The sequence below is a fragment of the Cherax quadricarinatus genome, chromosome 7 (assembly GCF_038502225.1).
Source record: "Cherax quadricarinatus isolate ZL_2023a chromosome 7, ASM3850222v1, whole genome shotgun sequence".
Taxonomy (NCBI): domain Eukaryota; kingdom Metazoa; phylum Arthropoda; class Malacostraca; order Decapoda; family Parastacidae; genus Cherax; species Cherax quadricarinatus.
The window spans coordinates 37,055,557-37,076,390 of NC_091298.1; the positions used below are offsets into that span (position 1 = coordinate 37,055,557).

At 43.8% G+C, this 20,834-nt stretch overlaps 1 protein-coding gene across 1 annotated transcript in view; it reads right to left on the minus strand.

Annotated features, from left to right (window-relative positions):
• Positions 1 to 20,568, minus strand: part of LOC138852328 (uncharacterized) — a 565,480-nt gene extending 544,912 nt beyond the window's left edge. Inside the window, exons 1-2 of the mRNA XM_070082110.1 lie at positions 20,541 to 20,568; positions 19,586 to 19,743 (exon numbers count right to left, since the gene is read on the minus strand). Coding sequence (XP_069938211.1) covers positions 19,586 to 19,743; positions 20,541 to 20,568 — 186 coding nt within the window. The remainder of the gene's footprint in view (positions 1 to 19,585; positions 19,744 to 20,540) is intronic.
• Between the last annotated feature and the right edge of the window lie 266 nt (positions 20,569 to 20,834).

Consider the following 20,834-nt stretch of genomic DNA (forward strand, 5'->3'; position numbering starts at 1 on the left):
GGTGTAGACTACGATATATCTCTCTCGCCTGCGCTCTAGTGAGCACAAGCCAAGTGCTTCCAGGTGCTCCCAGTAGTTAAGGTGTTTGATGGAACTTATACGTGCAGTAAAGGTTCTCTGTACATTCTCTAGTTCTGCAATTTCACCTGCCTTGAATGGGGATGTTAATGTACAGCAGTATTCCAGCCTAGAGAGAATAAGTGATTTAAAAAGGATCATCAGTGGCTTAGCATCTCTTGTCTTGAATGTTCTCATTATCCATCCTATCACTTTCCTAGCAGATGTGATAGTGGCACTGTTGTGGTCCTTGAAGGTTAGGTCTTCGGACATTACCACACCCAGGTCCTTCACATTACTTTTCCACTCTATTGTTTGTTATTATTTCCTCCAGTTTTCCATAACGGAGTAGTTGGAATTTGTCTTCATTGAACATCATATTATTCTCTGTTGCCCATTGGAAAACTTGGTTTATATCTTCTTGGAGCTTTGCCGTGTCCTCACTGGATGACACTCTCATGCAGATCCTAGTATCGTCTGCAAAAGATGATACAGTGCTGTGGTTTACATATCTGTCTATGTCTGATATAAGAATAAGGAACAGGATAGGTGCGAGTACTGTGCCTTGTGGGACAGAGCTCTTCACTATGGCAGCAACTGATTTAACTCTGTTTACTACTACTCTTTGTGTGCGATTGATTAGAAAGTTGAAGATCCATCTGCCTACTTTGCCGGTTATCCCTTTAGCACGCATTTTGTGTGCTATTACACCATGGTCGCACTTGTCAAAGGCTTTTGCAAAGTCTGTGTATACTACATCCGCATTATGTTTCTTTTCCTGTGCATCTAGGACCATATCATACTGGTCAAGCAGTTGCGAAAGGCAGGAGCGACCTGGTCTGAAACCATGTTGTCCTGGGTTGTGCAATTTTGGGGAGTCTAAGTGGTTTGCTATCCTGCTTCTTTAAGACTCTTTCAAAGATTTTTTATGGTGTGGGACGTTAAAGCTATTGGTCTATAATTCTTAGCTACTGCTTTGCTGCCATCTTTATGGAGTGGGGCTATATCTGTTGTTTTTAGTGACTGTGGAATCTCGCCTGTGTCTAAGCTCCTTCTCCATAGCATACTTAGGGCCCGTGAGAGGGATTTCTTGCAGTTTTTAATGAACACCGAGTTCCACGAGTCTGGGCCTGGGGCTAAGTGAATGGGCATGTCGTCGATGGCTTTCTCAAAATCTAGTGGAGTTAGGGTTATGTCATAAATCTGGCTTACATTGGCAGGGTTTTGAGGCTCATTCATGAAAAAAACTTTTTGGATTGTCTGTCTTTAAACTGGTTAATGGCTCGCTGAACACTGAATCATACTGTAATTTCAGTATCTCGCTCATTTCTTTGTTGCCGTCAGTGTAGGATCCGTCTTGTCTGAGCAGGGGCCCTATACTAGAAGTTGTTTTTGACTTGTTTTTGGCATATGAAAAGAAATATTTTGAATTTCTTTCAATTTCAATAATCGCTGTTAGCTACTCCTGTCTCTCCTGGATCCTGTATGAGTCCTTTAACTTCAGTTCAATATTTTTCACTTCCCTGGTTAGCACTTCCTTCAGTGTATCAGATAATCTGGCATTCTTGAGGAGCTCAATGATTCTTCGTCTTCTCCTGTAGAGGGAGCGTCTCTCTCACTCCAGCTTACTTCTTTTCTTTCGTCTTATAGGAATATACCTTGAACATACTTCAGGTACCAGGAGGGTGATCTTTTCGAGGCAGTGCTTAGGGTTCATGTAATTTAAGATATCCTCCCAGCATGTTTCATTTAGGGCATAGTTTACCTGATCCCAGATGATGTTCTTGTTGTTGAAATTGAATTTGGTAAAGGTACCCTCATAACTGTATGCATCTTGCCGATCAGGACTCCTGTGCATGCAAGTCTGGACTTTGATTAGATTGTGATCAGAATTTGTGGTGTTCAGTATCTCTGTGCAAATGAGAGACTCTTTGACATACAGGCCAACCCTCCCTTGTTGCCTGTTCTTTCTGTCGCATCTGAAAAGGTTGTATCCAGGTATCCATATTTTACTGCCAAAGTAATCTTTTGCGTGGGTCTCTGTGAAGGCTGCAAATAGTGCATTTGACTCCCCTAGAAGTCCAATAATGAAAGGTATTTTGTTGGTGGTGGATGGCTTAAGGCCCTGTATATTAGCAAATATAAATGAGGTTGTGTTGCATGTTTGTTGGGGGGATTTTGTTGTTGGCATCAGTAGTTGTGAGCCCGGAGGCGCCACTGGCTGTGCCTCCAGTCCAACAAGGCTCCAAGGTGGTGGACTATTTTGGTTATCTCTTTCCATTTTCTTTCTTCGTTTCCTAACCACTATGACACCATAGAGGGCCAGAAAGAAAGAGGAAAATATTGTCGCACGTGGGTGCAGGTTGGTCCAGGGCTGGAGAAAAAAACTACAGAAGACGTGCAGGACGGATGCAGAGAGTGCAGAATTAGTGCTGCACCCGGAACATTCCGAAAGTGACGACGACGACCCAATGCCTCCAAGACCACAAACTTCAGCTTCATGGGCAGGTGTCGAAACACTTTTGGAGGTTTTGGAGAATCCACTGTTCACAGCCCATTTGAAAAGTTATGGTCCTGTGGTCCTTGAAATCCGGGAGACTGTTATTCGAACCCAGAGTGTCTGGTCTCAACGCCAGACGACGTTGGACTCGGTTTTTTAAACTTACAACGCCGGGGTACGGATGGTGATATGATGGTACGAATGCGCATTTTTTTCCCCTCACGTTTCCGGAAACTCCGTGTTTCCGAACAGATCTCGGCCCATATAGTTCGGATATGAGTGATAGCACTGCATATATATTCAAAAAACAAACACGGGTGGAGTTGAAAGATAGATCTAGGCCTTTCGTGTTGCAATAAACACATCATCAGGAGACTGCAATGTTGCACAAAAGATTGTGAAATTTGAGCAAACACGTTGAGAGTAAAAGTTTTTACGCCCCCATCCCCAGGGTTGGTTTGCATCGTGCATCGCTTGTTCGCAAATTTTTGCATATAATTAAACAGCAAGATAAAAATAGGAACCAGCCTATCACCGCAGTTTGCTGGCATTTCAACAAAGGAAGAAAATACAGGATGAGTTTGGCGTGAACCATTGTGCCTCCCAGTGTTGCTCCATGTTTATACGTATGTCTCTCGCTGTAATCAAAGATTATCCCGTGACAGTACATACAGTATACAATCTGTCAACTGTGATGAATGGTTTTGAAAACCGACAAGTTGAAGAATTGAGACACTTATGCAACATATGGGAATCTTTATTGAAGAAACGTTTCGCCACACAGTGGCTTCATCAGTCCAATACAAAGTAGAAGTGGGTAAGGAGAGTAGAAGTTTGAGGTAATCAGTCCCTCAATCTGGAATCGATGTGTTCAGTCCATCATTCTTGTAGGAAGTGCAGCATAGGGCCAGAGAGGTGGCTTATATACTGCGGTGAGATGAGTTGAAGCAGGAAGAGGCGGGATCACAGTGGGACCTGCCACTAGTGTAAGTAGGTCGTCGTCCAAAAGTTGGGCAAGCGTTGAAGTCTTTGTACCAAGATCCCATGATGTTGCAGTGTCTGACAGATGTGATGAATGGTTTTGAAAACTGACAAGTTGAAGAATTGAGACACTTATGCAACATATGGGAATCTTTATTGAAGAAACGTTTCGCCACACAGTGGCTTCATCAGTCCAATACAAAACAGAAATGGGTAAGGAGAGTAGAAGTTTGAGGGAATCAGTCCCTCACCGCAGTATATAAGCCACCTCTCTGGCCCTATGCTGCACTTCCTACAAGAATGATGGACTGAACACATCGATTCCAGGTTGAGGGACTGATTACCTCAAACTTCTACTCTCCTTACCCACTTCTACTTTGTATTGGACTGATGAAGCCACTGTGTGGCGAAACGTTTCTTCAATAAAGATTCCCATATGTTGCATAAGTGTCTCAATTCTTCAACTTGTCGGTTTTCAAAACCATTCATCACATCTGTCAGACACTGCAACATCATGGGATCTTGGTACAAAGACTTCAACGCTTGCCCAACCTTTGGACGACGACCTACTTACACTAGTGGCAGGTCCCACTGTGATCCCGCCTCTTCCTGCTTCAACTCATCTCACCGCAGTATATAAGCCACCTCTCTGGCCCTATACTGCACTTCCTACAAGAATGATTGACTGAACACATCGATTCCAGGTTGAGGGACTGATTACCTCAAACTTCTACTCTCCTTACCCACTTCTACTTTGTATTGGACTGATGAAGCCACTGTGTGGCGAAACGTTTCTTCAATAAAGATTCCCATATGTTGCATAAGTGTCTCAATTCTTCAATCTGTCAACTATTGAGATTTCACTCGCAAAATTAGCGAAACATCTAAACTGTTGGAAGGAGAGAGAAACGGAGGGGGAGGGGTAAATATTAAATATATTTCTCTGAGATTATAACGTCATTACTCATTATCAAACAAAAATGATCCTAAATGGATGAACAATAGATTAAAATATCTGATTGGTCAAAAGAGAGGCATATATAGGCAAATCAAAAGAGGAGAGGGGCAATTAAGAAATCGATATATTCAGTTAAAGAGAGAAATAAAAAAGGGAATTAGAAAAGCAAATAGAGATTATGAGGTTAAAGTTGCAAGAGAATCGAAGACTAACCCAAAAGGATTCTTTCAGGTATACAGAAGTAAGATCAGGGACAAGATAGGCCCACTCAAAAGTTCCTCGGGTCAGCTCACTGACAGTGATAAGGAAATGTGTAGAATTTTTAACACATACTTCCTCTCAGTTTTTACACAGGAGGATACCAGCGATATTCCAGTAATGATAAATTATGTAGAACAGGACGATAATAAACTGTGCACTATTAGGGTCACAAGTGACATGGTCCTTAGGCAAATAGATAAATTAAAACCTAACAAATCCCCAGGCCCTGATGAACTGTATGCAAGGGTTCTAAAGGAATGTAAAGAGGAGCTTAGCACACCTTTGGCTAATCTTTTCAACATATCACTACAAACTGGCATGGTGCCAGATAAGTGGAAAATGGCAAATGTGATACCTATTTTCAAAACAGGTGACAGGTCCTTAGCTTCGAACTATAGACCAATAAGCCTAACCTCCATAGTGGGAAAATTTATGGAATCAATAATTGCCGAGGCAGTTCGTAGCCACCTTGAAAAGCATAAATTAATCAACGAATCTCAGCATGGTTTTACAAAGGGGCGTTCCTGCCTTACGAATTTATTAACTTTTTTCACTAAGGTATTTGAGGAGGTAGATCATGGTAATGAATATGATATTGTGTATATGGACTTCAGTAAGGCTTTTGACAGGGTCCCACATCAGAGACTATTGAGGAAAATTAAAGCACATGGAATAGGAGGAGAAATTTTTTCCTGGATAGAGGCATGGTTGACAAATAGGCAGCAGAGAGTTTGCATAAATGGGGAGAAATCAGAGTGGGGAAGCGTCACGAGCGGTGTTCCACAGGGGTCAGTGTTGGGCCCCCTGCTGTTCACAATCTACATAAACGACATAGATGAGGGCATAAAGAGCGACATCGGCAAGTTTGCCGATGACACCAAAATAGGCCGTCGAATTCATTCTGACGAGGACATTCGAGCACTCCAGGAAGATTTGAATAGACTGATGCAGTGGTCGGAGAAGTGGCAGATGCAGTTTAATATAGACAAATGCAAAGTTCTAAATGTTGGACAGGACAATAACCATGCCACATATAAACTAAATAATGTAGATCTTAATATTACGGATTGCGAAAAAGATTTAGGAGTTCTGGTTAGCAGTAATCTGAAACCAAGACAACAGTGCATAAGTGTTCGCAATAAAGCTAATAGAATCCTTGGCTTCATATCAAGAAGCATAAATAATAGGAGTCCTCAGGTTGTTCTTCAACTCTATACATCCTTGGTTAGGCCTCATTTAGATTATGCTGCACAGTTTTGGTCACCGTATTACAGAATGGATATAAATTCTCTGGAAAATGTACAAAGGAGGATGACAAAGATGATCCCATGTATCAGAAACCTTCCCTATGAGGATAGACTAAGGGCCCTGAAACTGCACTCTCTAGAAAGACGTAGAATTAGGGGGGATATGATTGAGGTTTATAAGTGGAAGACAGGAATAAATAAAGGGGATGTAAATAGTGTGCTGAAAATATCTAGCCTAGACAGGACTCGCAGCAATGGTTTTAAGTTGGAAAAATTCAGATTCAGGAGGGATATAGGAAAGTACTGGTTTGGTAATAGAGTTGTGGATGAGTGGAACAAACTCCCAAGTACCGTTATAGAGGCCAGAACGTTGTGTAGCTTTAAAAATAGGTTGGATAAATACATGAGTAGATGTGGGTGGGTGTGAGTTGGACCTGATAGCTTGTGCTAACAGGTCGGTTGCCGTGTTCCTCCCTTAAGTCAATGTGACCTGACCTGACTAGGTTGGGTGCATTGGCTTAGGCCGGTAGGGACTTGGACCTGCCTCGCATGGGCCAGTAGGCCTTCTGCAGTGTTCCTTCGTTCTTATGTTCTTATGTTCTTATGTTGTGTAAGTAGCTGGCTGTCAAGGACTTAATAAACTTGTCCAACCCATTTCTAAAGTTACCTAAAGTTACTTTGAATGACTTTTAGTGACAATGTTTGACCTTTAATCCGTCGGTTGGCACGATAAACAGGTTTTCACTTTCAATTTATGTTGAGGTCTATCACCTGCAAGTGGTTTAAGATGTCAGTTCATCAGTACAGAACAATAATCTACCTTAACCTTCTCTCCTATAATAGATTACTAGTTACTGATGTTATTTCCTTGGATAACTCTGACAATTATTTAGACAAAAATCTGGGTATTAAATGATGAATTTGAGTAGGACTTATGTAATGTTCTTAGGTAAAATTAGAAACATCTTCATCCCTTAAATAAATATTAACCTAACTCTCGCTGTTCAGGATATACACTGACAAATGGTAGAACACGTGTATACTGCTAGCTTCAGGTACCGCTGGCTTCAGGTACCGCTGGCTTCAGGTACCGTTGGCTTCAGGTACCACTGGGTTCAGGTACCGCTGGCTTCAGGTACCGCTGGCTTCAGGTACCGTTGGCTTCAGGTACCACTGGGTTCAGGTATTGCTGGCTTCAGGTAACGCTGGCTTCAGGTAACGCTGGCTTCAGGTAACGATGGCTTCAGGTGTGTGGTGGGGGTGGGAGGGAGTAATGACCACCGCCACAAGTATAAACTGTAGAATTTTAAATATTGTAGACCGTAGGTTCATGAGATCAAGAGAGGGAGTAATGCATCTTTGTCTGCGGACAGATGGGGAGATGACTGATCGGAGAGGTAAAGAGACATTCAACTGCTTTTTACATAAACATTTAAAAGCACTGAGTTACAGTTTTCGTAACCCATGGTTCCCACCTCAACACAATAAGAAAGAATCAGTTTGATAATTATATACACCCCCCACACCCCACCCCACGCCTACATACACTGACATGATCTTAATAATTGATTTCAACACCATAAGAATCCCATTGGATAATGGAAAATAACAGAAAAGCAGAGTTAGCTTTAATTACCACTGTATAGCAGGACATTGCAGATGTATCCAATTTCACTAACTAAAACAAAAACTTGAGCACACACACACACACACACACACACACACACACACACACACACACACACACACACACACACACACACACACACACACACACACACACACACACACACACACACACAGGTGCTATGTCCCGGTATTGTCCGTAACAACTTTTCAAAGCTCGTGGAGACTGTAACGTTGCCACTATAAAGTGTCACATTAGTTGCCCATGTGTTCTTACGTAACATATTGTTGGTAATTATACCAACAGTATTTATTACACGAGCCCCTTAAGTGTCATTCACCTCTCTTCTCTAATTTTAGATATTTCATCTGCAGTCCCAGAGAAATGGGCCTGAAATGGACTCATACAAAAGGACTTAAAACTCCAGACAAGAATTTAGTTTGAGGACTAATTTTAAGAAAAAGTGCAATTTTCAGTACCTGTGTGTATGTATATGCATGTGTGTGTGTGTGTGTGTGTGTGTGTGTGTGTGTGTGTGTGTGTGTGTGTGTGTGTGTGTGTGTGTGTGTGTGTGTGTGTGTGTGTGTGTGTGTGTGTATGAGTGTGTGTTTGTGTATACTCACCTATTTGTACTCACCTATCTGTACTCACCTATTTGTGGTTGCAGGGGTCGAGTCATAGCTCCTGGCCCCACCTCTTCGCTGATTGCTACTAGGTCCTCTCTCTCCCTGCCCCATGACCTTTATCATACCTCGCCTTAAAACTATGTATGGTTCCCGCCTCCACTACGTCACTTTCTAGGCTATTCCACGGTCTGACTACTCTATGACTGAAGAAATACTTCCTAACATCCCTTTGATTCATCTGAAGTCTTCAACTTCCAATTGTGACCTCTTGTGTCTGTGTCCCTTCTCTGGAACATCCCGTCTTTGTCCACCTTGTCTATTCCGCGCAGTATTTTATATGTCGGTATCATGTCTCCCCTGACCCTCCTGTCCTCCAGTGTCGTCAGGCCGATTTCCCTCAACCTTTCTTCGTAGGACAATCCCCGTAGCTCTGGCACTAGTCTTGTTGCAAACCTTTGCACTTTCTCTAATTTCTTGACGTGCTTGATTAGGTGTGGATTCCAATCTGGTGCTGCATACTCCAGTATGGGCCTGACGTAAATGGTATACAGAGTCTTGAACGAATCCTTACTGAGGTATCGGAACGCTATCCGTAGGTTTGCCAGGCGCCCGTATGGTGCAGCAGTTATCTGATTAATGTGCGCCTCAGGAGATATGCTCCGTGTTATACTCACCCCCAGATCTTTTTCCTTGAGTGAGGTTTGCAGTCTTTGGCCATCAAAACTATATTGTGTCTGCGGTCTTCTTTGCCCTTCCCCAATCTTCATGACTTTGCATTTGGCATGGTTAAATTCAAGGAGCCAGTTGCTGGACCAGGCTTGTAGCCTGTCCAGGTCTCTTTGTAGTCCTGCCTGATCCTCATCCGATTTGATTCTTCTCATTAAATTCACATCATCTGCAAACAAGGACACTTCTGAGTCTATCCCTTCTGTTATGTCATTCACATATACCAAGAACAGCGCAGGTCCTAGGACTGACCCCTATGGAACCCCGCTTGTCACAGGCGCCCACTCTGACACCTCGTCACGTACCATGACTCGTTGTTGCCTCCCTGTCAGGTATTCTCTGACCCATTGCAGTGCCTTTCCTGTTATGTGTGCCTGATCCTCTAGCTTTTGCAGTAACCTCTTGTGAGGAACTGTGTCGAAGGCCTTCTTGCAGTCCAAAAAAATGCAGTCGATCCACCCCTCTCTCTCTTGTCTTACTTCTGTCACCTTGTCATAAAACTCCAGTAGGTTTCCGACACAGGATTTTCCTTCCCAGAAACCGTGCTAGTTGTCAATTATACATTTGTTTCTTTCCAGGTGCTCCACCACACTCCTCCTGATGATCTTCTCCATGACTTTGCATACTATACACGTTAGTGATACAGGTCTCTAGTTTAGTGCCTCATGTCTGTCTCCCTTTTTAAAAATTGGGACTACATTTGCCATCTTCCATACCTCAGGGAGTTGCCCAGTTTCAATTGATGTGTTGAAGATCTTTGTTAATGGCACACACAGTATCTCTGCTCCCTCTTTAAGGACCCACGGAGAGATGTTGTCTGGTCCCACCGCCTTTGAGGTGTCAAGTTCGCATAGCAGCTTCTTCACCTCCTCCTTGGTTATATGTACCTCATCCAGCACTTGCTGTTCTGATTTCCTGGAGTCCTACTGGTTTCCACTGTAAATACTTCTTTAAATCTCGTGTTGAGCTCCTCACATACCTCTCGGTCGTTTCTTGTGAACTCCCCATCACCCTTCCTCAGTCTGATTACCTGGTCCTTGACTGTTGTTTTCCTCCTGATGTGGCTATACAACAGCTTTGGGTCAGACTTGACTTTCGATGCTATGTCATTTTCATATTGTCGCTGAGCCTCCCTTCTTATCTGTGCATATTCGTTTCTGGCTCTTCGGCTAATCTCTTTATTTTCCTGAGTTATCTGTCTTCTGTACCTTTTCCATTCTCTAGTACACCTAGTTTATGCCTCCCTACACCTTTGGGTGAACCAAGGACTCGTTCGGTTCTTCCCGTTATTTCTGTTTCCCTTGGGAACAAACCTCTCCTCTGCCTCCTTGCATTTTGTTGCCACATAGTCCATCATTTCTTGTACTGGTTTTCCTGTCAGTTCCCTCTCCCACTGAATGTCTTGCAGGAAGTTCCTCATGACTGAGTAGTTCCCCCTTTTGTAGTTTGGTTTTTCCCAACCTATTCCTGCTACTCTCTCCACTTGGAGCTCAACTACGTAGTCGAAGCACAGAACCACATGATCACTAGCTCCCAGGGGCCTTTCATACATGATATCCCCGATGTCCGAACTACTCAAGGCGAATACAAGGTCCAGTCTTGCTGGGTCATCCTCTCCTCTCTGGTAGTGTCTCTAACATGTTGATGCATGAGGTTTTCCAGTACCACATCCATCATCTTGGCTCTCCATGTTTCGGGACACCCATGGGGCTCCAGGTTTTCCCAGTCAATCTCCTTGTGATTGAAATCACCCATAACCAGTAACTTTGCTCCCCCCATGTGTGCTCTCCTGGCCACCTCGGCTAGTGTGTCGACCATTGCTCTGTTGCTCTCATCGTATTCTTCTCTTGGCCTCCTGCAGTTCCGTGGTGGGTTGTACATTACTGCAATTATCACCTTATGTCCCTCAGACTGGATTGTTCCTACTAAGCAGTCCCTTTCGCCCGTGCCATCCATTCCTTCCATTTTCTCAAAATCCCACTGGTTTTTAATGAGCAGTGCAAGTCCTCCTGAGGATTTGATATCCGGATGGAAAGATTGAATCTGTTATTATTCTGGTGAGTTTTGTTTCTGCGAGTGCTATTATGTCTGGGGATGTCTCCTTGATTCTTTCATGCCACTCCTCATACTTATTTGTTATTCCATCTGCATTTGTATACCACACCTTCAACTTCTTTTCTAAGACTGTGGTCTGGGAGGTATACTGGGGTTGGGGAAGTGGGAGACCTGATAAGGAACTATGGGTGGTTGCTGTGGGGGTGGAGTTTGCAATGCAGTGGGTGGGGGCATTGGATATGGCATGGGTGTTTTGGTTTAGAGTGTTTGGTTGCACTGGGGTTAACCTGGTTGGGGGGGCTTCTATAGGAAGTTGTGAGGGAGGCTGTATTTGATCTTCCTGGGTCTGGGATCTCCTGTCTGTCTCCTCCATTCCCTCTCTTTCCTCCTTTCGCCTTTGTACCATCTCTCTCAGTTTCTGCCTTTCTTCTTGTGTTCTGTCGCGGTCGAGATACACTGTCCTGTATGCCGGCATGTCCCTTAATCGTGCTTTCTACTGCAGGATCCTGTTCCAAGTCGATTCTGCCTTGAAGGTCACTTTCACTGGCCGGGTTCTTTTTTTTGCAGACCCCCCTATTCTCCAAAAATTTTCCAGCTGGGTCATGTCGTCTTCTCGTATTGCTTTTATGCTTTCAGTTGTTTTTTTCCCCTTGTTTTCTTGCTTCATATGTTTCCCCTTCAGCTTCCTGGAGCCCATACACAAAGACTGAACTCTTCCCTTTCATTCTTCCATTGCATACCCTTGTGTATCCACTCATTCAATTTAATTTCCTCCATTGCAGCTTTTTTTTCTTCAGTTTCACTAGCTAATGTACTTGGGCTCAGTGGCCTGTCATTTTCCCTTCTTGGCTTTCCCTGGGATCTGCTGTGGTCTGTTAGGGCCTCCACATATATCTTAGCTCTTTCATTTACTACAGTCTCCTCTGATAGAGCTTCTACATGCAGTTTTGCTCCTTCTTTCCCTACAGTCCCCTTATTTGTGACTGAGGTAGCAGTCTCTGATGTCAATCCCAAAATGTTCTTTAGTTCTTTAGGCTGTTTCAGATTTTTCAGTTCCTCTTCTACACTCTGTATCCTAGCCTCTGCTGCTTTGACTTGCACCTCCCACTTCCTGCTTTCCACATCTACCCTCTCTTCCATTCTCATGCTAAGTTCTTCTAGTTTCTTTTCCCATTCATGTTCCCTTTTTATGAGTTCTGCTGCCCAATCTTCCTTTGCAGATTCCTCCTCCTGTCCCTTGGTTTTTCCTTCCTGCTCTCTGGCAACCCATTTTTGTTTTATTTTGATTGCCTCAGAGTGGAAAACCTATGTAATTCTGTGTGTTAGGTTAGTGTGTTTGTCAGAGTGTGGGTGGGGGGGAAGGTAGAGGAGGAACTGTGGCTATGTGGGAGAGGGGTGGGGAGGGGGATTTAGAGGGGAATATGGGGAGTGGGAAGGAGGGAGAAGCAAGTGGGTGAATGGGAGAGGGAGAGGGGGAGGAAGGAGAGGTGGGGAGGGGGAAGGTGAAAGAGGGAGGGGTGGGATCAGGGGAAGAAGTGAGATGTTGGTGAGGGAGGGGGGGAGTGTATGTGTGAGTCTGTATATATGTGTATGTGTGTGTGTGTGTGTGTGTGTGCGTATGTGTGTGTGTGTGTGTGTGTGTGTGTGTGTGTGTGTGTGTGTGTGTGTGTGTGTGTGTGTGTGTGTGTGTGTGTACTCACCTAGTTGTACTCACCTAGTTGAGGTTGCAGGGGTCGAGTCCAAGCTCCTGGCCCCGCCTCTTCACTGGTCGCTACTAGGTCACTCTCCCTGAACCATGAGCTTTATCGTACCTCTGCTTAAAGCTATGTATGGATCCTGAGTGTGTGTGTGTGTGTGTGTGTGTGTGTGTGTGTACTCACCTATTTGTACTCACCTATTTGTGGTTGCAGGGGTCGAGTCACAGCTCCTGGCCCCGCCTCTTCGCTGATTGCTACTAGGTCCTCTCTCTCCCTGCCCCATGAGCTCTATCATACCTCGCCTTAAAACTATGTATGGTTCCTGCCTCCACCACATCACTTTCTAGGCTATTCCATGGCCTGACTACTCTATGACTGAAGAAATACTTCCTAACATCCCTTTGATTCATCTGAGTCTTCAACTTCCAATTGTGACCTCTTGTGTCTGTGTCCCATCTCTGGAACATCCCGTCTTTGTCCACCTCGTCTATTCCGCGCAGTATTTTATATGTCGTTATCATGTCTCCCCTGACCCTCCTGGCCTCCAGTGTCGTCAGGCCGATTTCCCTCAACCTTTCTTCATAGGACAATCCCCGTAGCTCTGGGACTAGTCTTGTTGCAAACCTTTGCACTTTCTCTAATTTCTTGACATGCTTGACTAGGTGTGGATTCCAAACTGGTGCTGCATACTCCAGTATGGGCCTGACGTAGATGGTGTACAGAGTCTTAAACGAATCCTTACTGAGGTATCGGAACGCTATCCGTAGGTTTGCCAGGCGCCCGTATGCTGCAGCAGTTATCTGATTGATGTGCGCCTCAGGAGATATGCTCGGTGTTATACTCACCCCCAGATCTTTTTCCTTTAGTGAGGTTTGCAGTCTTTGGCCATCTAAACTATATTGTGTCTGCGGTCTTCTTTGCCCTTCCCCAATCTTCATGACTTTGCATTTGGCAGGGTTAAATTCAAGGAGCCAGTTGCTGGACCAGGCTTGTAGCCTGTCCAGATCTCTTTGTAGTCCTGCCTGATCCTCGTCCGATTCGATTCTTCTCATTAACTTCACATCGTCTGCAAACAAGGACACTTCTGAGTCTATCCCTTCCGTTATGTCGTTCACGTATACCAAGAACAGCACAGGTCCTAGGACTGACCCCTGTGGAACCCCGCTTGTCACAGGCGCCCACTCTGACACCTCGTCGCGTACCATGACTCGTTGTTTCCTCCCTGTCAGATATTCTCTGATCCATTGCAGTGCCTTTCCTGTTATGTGTGCCTGGTCCTCTAGCTTTTGCAGTAACCTCTTGTGAGGAACTGTGTCGAAAGCCTTCTTGCAGTCCAAAAATACGCAGTCGATCCACCCCTCTCTCTCTTGTCTTACTTCTGTCACCTTGTCATAAAACTCTAGTAGGTTTGTGACACAGGATTTTCCTTCCCTGAAACCGTGCTGGTTGTCAATTATACACTTGTTTCTTTCCAGGTGCCCCACCACTCTCCTCCTGATGATCTTCTCCATGACCTTGCAATGATCAACACACTAGCCGAGGTGGCCAGGAGAGCACACATGGGGGGAGCAAAGTTACTAGTTATGGGTGATTTCAATCACAAGGAGATTGACTGGGAAAACCTGGAGCCCCATGGGGGTCCCGAAACATGGAGAGCCAAGATGATGGATGTGGTACTGGAGAACCTCATGCATCAACATGTTAGAGACACTACCAGAGAGAGAGGAGAGGATGAACCAGCAAGGTTGGACCTTGTATTCACCATGAGTAGTTCGGACATCGAGGGTATCATGTATGAAAGGCCCCTGGGAGCTAGTGATCATGTGGTTCTGTGCTTCGACTACATAGTTGAGCTCCAAGTGGAGAGAGTAGCAGGAATAGGCTGGGAAAAACCAAACTACAAAAGGGGGAACTACTCAGGCATGAGGAACTTCCTTCAAGACATTCAGTGGGAGAGGGAACTGACAGGAAAACCAGAACAAGAAATGATGGACTATGTAGCAACAAAATGCAAGGAGGCAGAGGAGAGGTTTGTTCCCAAGGGAAACAGAAATAATGGGAAGAACAGAACGAGTCCTTGGTTCACCCAAAGGTGTAGGGAGGCAAAAACTAGGTGTACTAGAGAATGGAAAAGGTACAGAAGACAGAGAACTCAGGAAAATAAAGAAATCAGCCGAAGAGCCAGAAACGAATATGCACAGATAAGAAGGGAGGCTCAGAGACAATATGAAAATGACATAGCATCAAAAGTAAAGACTGACCCGAAGCTGTTGTACAGCCACATCAGGAGGAAAACAACAGTCAAGGACCAGGTAATCAGACTGAGGAAGGGTGATGGGGAATTCACAAGAAACGACCGAGAGGTATGTCAGGAGCTAAACACAAGATTTAAAGAGGTATTTACAGTGGAAACCAGTAGGACTCCAAGAAATCAGAACAGGGGGGCACACCAGCAAGTGCTGGATGAGGTACATATAACCAAGGAGGAGGTGAAGAAGCTGCTATGCGAACTTGACACCTCAAAGGCGGTGGGACCAGACAACATCTCTCCATGGGTCCTTAAAGAGGGAGCAGAGATATTGTGCGAGCCATTAACAAAGATCTTCAACACATCATTTGAAACTGGGCAACTCCCTGAGGTATGGAAAATGGCAAATGTAGTCCCAATTTTTAAAAAGGGAGTGTGTGTGAGTGTGTGTGTGTGTGCGTGTGTGTGTGCGTGTGTATGTGTGTGTGTGTGTGTGTGTGTGTGTGTGTGTGTGTGTGTGTGTGTGTGTGTGTGTGTGCGTGTGTGTGTGTGTGTGTGTGTGTGTGTGTGTGTGTGTGTGTGTATGTGTGTGTGTGTGTATGTGTGTGTGTGTATGTGTGTGTGTGTGTGTGTGTGTGTGTGTGTGTGTGTGTGTGTGTGTGTGTGTGTGTGTGTGTGTGTGTGTGTGTGTGTGTGTGTGTGTGTGTGTGTGTGTGTGTATGTGTGTGTGTGCATGTGTGTGTGTGTGTGCATGTGTGTGTGTGTGTGTGTATGTGTGTGCATGTGTGTGTATGTATATGCATGTGTGTGTGTGTATGTGTGTGTACTCACCTAATTGTGGTTGCAAGGGTTGAGTCATAGCTCCTGGCCCCGCCTCTTCACTGGTCGCTACTAGGTCACTCTCCCTGCTCCATGAGCTTTATCATACCTCTTCCTAAAGCTACGTATAGAACCTGTCTTCACTACCTCACTGTTCAGAGTATTCTACTTCCTGACAGATCTATAACTGATGAAATATTTCCTAACAGCCCGGTGACTCATCTGAGTCTTCAGTTTCCAAATCTGACCTCTAGTTGCTGTGTCCCATCTCTGCAACATCCTGTCACTGTCTACTCTGTTGATTCCTCTCCGTATTTTATAACGTTATCATGTCCCTCCTGTCCTCTCGTGTCGTCAGTTCGAATTCCCATAACCTCTTCTACTAGGACATATCCCTTAACTCCAGGGTACTTTCTCTAGTTTCTTTACCAGGTGTAGGTTCCAAATTGGTGCTACATACTCCAATATAGGCCGTATATACATGGTGTACAGGGTCCGGAACGACTCCATACTGAGTTGCTTGAATACTAATTTTAGGTTCGCTAGTCACCCATATGCTGCAGCAGTTATTTGGCTAATGTGCGCCTCAGGAGATGTGCTCGGTGATGTTTACAGTCTTTGGCCCTATACACTGTACTCTGTCTGTGGTCTTCTTTTTTTCTCCCTGATCTTCATGACTTTGCACTTGGTGGGGTTGAACTCTAGGAGCCAGTTTCTGGACCAGGTCTGCAGCCTATCTAGATCCTCCCTTGACTGAATTCTCCTCGTTAACTTCATGTTGTCTGCAAACATGAACACTTCTGAGTCTATTCCTTCCGTCATGTCGTTCACATATACCTTCCCATAAGCTGTTATCTGATCCATTGCAGTGCTTTTCCCGATATACCTGCCTAGTTCTCCAGCTTTTCTACTAATCTCTTGTGTGGAACTGTGTCGAAAGCCTTATAGTCGAAGAAAATGTAATCTACCTATGCCCCTCTCTCTCTCTCTTGTTTTACTGCTGTCACCTTGTCATAGAACTCTAGGAGGCTTGCGATGTAGGATCCCCCGTCTCTGATTCCGTGCTGGTTTGCTCTTTCTAGGGGGTCCAACACTCCTCTCCTGATAATCTTCTCCATGACTTTGCATACAATACATGTCAGTGACACTGGTCTGTACTTTGATGCTGCACGTCTCTTCCCTTTTAAAAATTGGGATTATATTTGCTGTCTTCCATTCCTCAGATAGCCGCCCTGCTTCGATAGATGTGTACATCTATCGATAGATGTGGTACATAGAGCGCGTCTGCACCTTCTCTCAGTGCTCAGGGAGAGATGTTATCCAGCTCCATCGTTCCTGAGATCTATTTTGCTTAACAGCCTCTTCACCTCCTCGGTTGTATGTATCGTGTCAAGTACTTGATGGTGTATCCCACCCCTCCAACTTTCCAGAGCCCTTTCTCTCTCCACTGTGAATACTTCTTTAAATCTCATGTTGAGCTCCTCACATCCTTCAAGGTCGTTTCTTGTAAACTTCTCTCCTTCCTTCCTCAGCCTGTTTACCTGAACTTTAACTTGTTTTTCTTCCTGATGTGACTGTACAACAGCTTCGGGGCAGACTTGGCTGTCACTGCTGTGTCATTTTCGTATTGTCGTTGGGCCTCCCTCCTTACTTGTGCATATTCATTTCTTGCTCTTTGACTACTCTCCTTGTTCTCTTCTATACTTTTTCCATTCTCTAGTGCACTTGGCTTTAGCCTCTCTACACCTTTGGGTGAACCAAGGGCTCAGCCTGGCCGTCTCATCATGTACGTTGCCCTCGGGTACAAACCTCTCCTCAGTTTCCTTGCATATTGTCGTCATTTATTCCACATATTCTGTCCCACTGGATCTCGTGCAGGAAATTCCTCATGCCTTTATAGTTCCCTCTCTTGTAATTTGGCTTCATTCCTCAAAATCCCATTGGTTTTTGATAAGCAGTGCCACTCCTCAACCCTGTTCCCTCTGTCTTTCCTCAGGATCTGATATCCAGTTTGAAAGATGTTGTTATCATTCCTGAGAGCTTGGTTTCTGTGAAGGCTATGATGTCTGGTGATGCCTCTGTGATTCTTTCGTGCCACTCCTCACACTTGTTCGTTATACCATCAGCGTTGGTGTACCATACCTACAGTTTCCTGTCCAACATTGTATTGTGGGGGGTTTGTGGGGGTGGGGGTTCGGTTTGTCCTGGCAGGGCACTATGGGATTCTGCTGAATATTATGGGGTGGGGGTTCTGAGTGTGGGGTGTGTATTTGACTGCAGTGTTCTACAGATGTTTCTGTGGATGTTTGCGCACACAGAACCTTCACGGCACACATAACTGTGATAAAACACCTCAGTTACTGGGAACGCTTGAAGTTCCTCAACCTGTACTCCCAAGACCACAGGCGGGAGAGATACATGATTATATTCACTTAGAAAATCCTAGAGAGGTTAGTACCAAACTTGCACACGAAAATCACTCCCTGTGAAAACAAAACACTTGGCAATGTAATATCCCCTCAATGAAAAGCAGGGGTGCCACGGGTACACTGAGAGACAAGACAATAAGTGTCCAGGGCCCAAGACTGTTCAGCTGCCTCCCAACATAAATAAGGGGGATTACCAATAGACCCCTGGCTGTCTTCAAGCAGGCACTGGACAGGCACCTAAAGTCAGTACCTGACGAGTCGGGCTGTGCTTCGTACGTCGGGTTACGTTCGGCCAATAGTGCAACCTGGTTATCAGGCCCTGATAAACCTTGAGGCCTGGTCACAGACCGGGCCACTGGGAGAGTTGACCCCTGGAACCCTCTCCAGGTATGCTCCAGGTAAAGGAATACTGCTTCACTCGACTCTGGTTGTTTTCAACTGACTCTAGCCTTGTTTCTCTTTCATGCCCTTTTCGTCTCTGTGCCCTGTTTCTCAGCTGTTGTCATTCTGTTCTCGTTCTGTCGCGGTCTAGGAACACCCACCAGTATGTTGTTGGTTCCTTTAGCTGTCATGTTGAGAATTAAGTTAATTCTTTAACATCTTTTTCTTTTCTTTAGGAAAACTTACCTATTAACAGCATTACTCTTAAACCTTTCAAATGTTTTTGTCAATACATTGTGTTGATAGATACTGTGCATCCATTTTTAAGAAACTGCAAAAAGGAAGCAGCAATAATTGATTAAAATTGCAAAGAATGATAAGAAACAATGGAATATTTAAAAATTGTTAATTTTACTTTATATGTGCAACTCACAAAAATGGAATTAGAAAGCTAATTCTAAACATGCTAAATAAAGTATAGTCATGTTATAACAGAAAATATAGAAAACACCTGGCACCAAAAAATATGCACACAGAATTTCAACAAAAGCTTGAAATATATAGAGAAATAAAGGAAAAACTAGTAAAGTGAAGAAAAGAAAAAAATGAAAAAGAGTGCAGGAATCAATCTAATTTTTAAGATTCTTTAGATCAGTTTAAAATGAGATGAAAAGTCAACGACAACTAAGTTGAATCGGACACAAAAATGAGCGAGATACTAAATATAAATTTTCAGACTTTATTAAGAAAAAATGTACACTTCTTACACATTTTTAAAAACATAAAATAAATTTATCAAGCACCTATATAAAACTAGGAAATGCAACAGACAATAAGACCTCAGAATACTGCTTAAAAATAGTTATACCTTAGAGGGTAATAGCCACAAACATCTATTCTAAGCCATTCTTAGCGATTCTTGCAGCAGCGCCGCCCAGCTGCCCTCAGCGCTGCAAGGGAGGTCAATACTCACGTCCTTGAGACCAAGATTCTTGACCTGACAGGGAAGACGGGCGCGGTGACCCAGGACGGCGGTGACGTTGCTGGGAACATTGCCGAAGACTGCCGAGCTGTGACTGTTGGCCCGACCCCAGGTGATGCTGTGCTGTTGACCACCCCGGTCGTAGCGCCCTGGGGAACATGTACACCAAAGTTACACATGTCAGGGTGTTGTCCTCCAGGATGCTCACATATAACAAAAGATCATTCGAGAAAATAATATAGATTTACCACTCTGATAAGGGAAATATTACAGTCGTGGAGAATAGAAGAAGTAATTACAGTTCCAATCGGTGACATCCAGATTTTTTTCTACAAACAGACATAATACCTCAATAGACTTCTGCTTCCTATATTCAAATTATTTCATTCATTAAGTTATGGCTTCAGAAATGTGTTTTCCATTAATGATAAATTCTTCTGCCAGAAAAATAAGTGAAGTATTGACAGCTCCTCTTGTTCGCTCTTCATACCTTTGTACACAACCTGATAAATTAACACGTGCCACACATCAAGACATAACACAAAAATGTTCTTGACATTTTTAGTGCCAGTAAAGAGGAATGAGGGCAGTTTCCTGCCTTCCTGGAAAAATGTAAATAATTTGGTTCCTTGTATTAAAGTTAGAGGAGAATGAGAGAGAGATGGTATATTGCCATCTTCGGATAACTAAATAAATTAAAGGTAATCCACCATTAGAATTTATTATTCACTCAACCTTCATTTTTTCTAGATACATTCTAGTCAGATTAAGAGAAGTCTAGCCACAGGATGTTTTATATTATTCTTTGTTGTATCTTTTTTTGCTTCGTCACAGCTGCTTTTTTTTAAATAATCCACAATAAATGTGTATCATCTGTAAGTGTAAGTTTCCTAATTAATGAAAGTGTTATTTTTTATTTATCTTCATTTCCTAATATATGATTTACCATCATCTTCATCATCATCGTTATCCATATTGCTTTCAACTTTTCGTCAAATTTTCCTATTGTTGCATTTCGGTGGATAACTGTTACGAACATTGTTTTTTCTTCTTCTGTGTTTCCAGTTGATCACAGTAAAATGAGATTCCAAAGCGGTGAAAAACAAGAGAGTCGTCGACAGCAACTGACTGAATAACAAAGTGAATATCACAGGAAAGTTCACTGTGATTTAGATGATAAAATCGTTGAAAATATAAAAAGGAGATATCTTATTACCAATGCCAGATGCGTTTCCTGCTG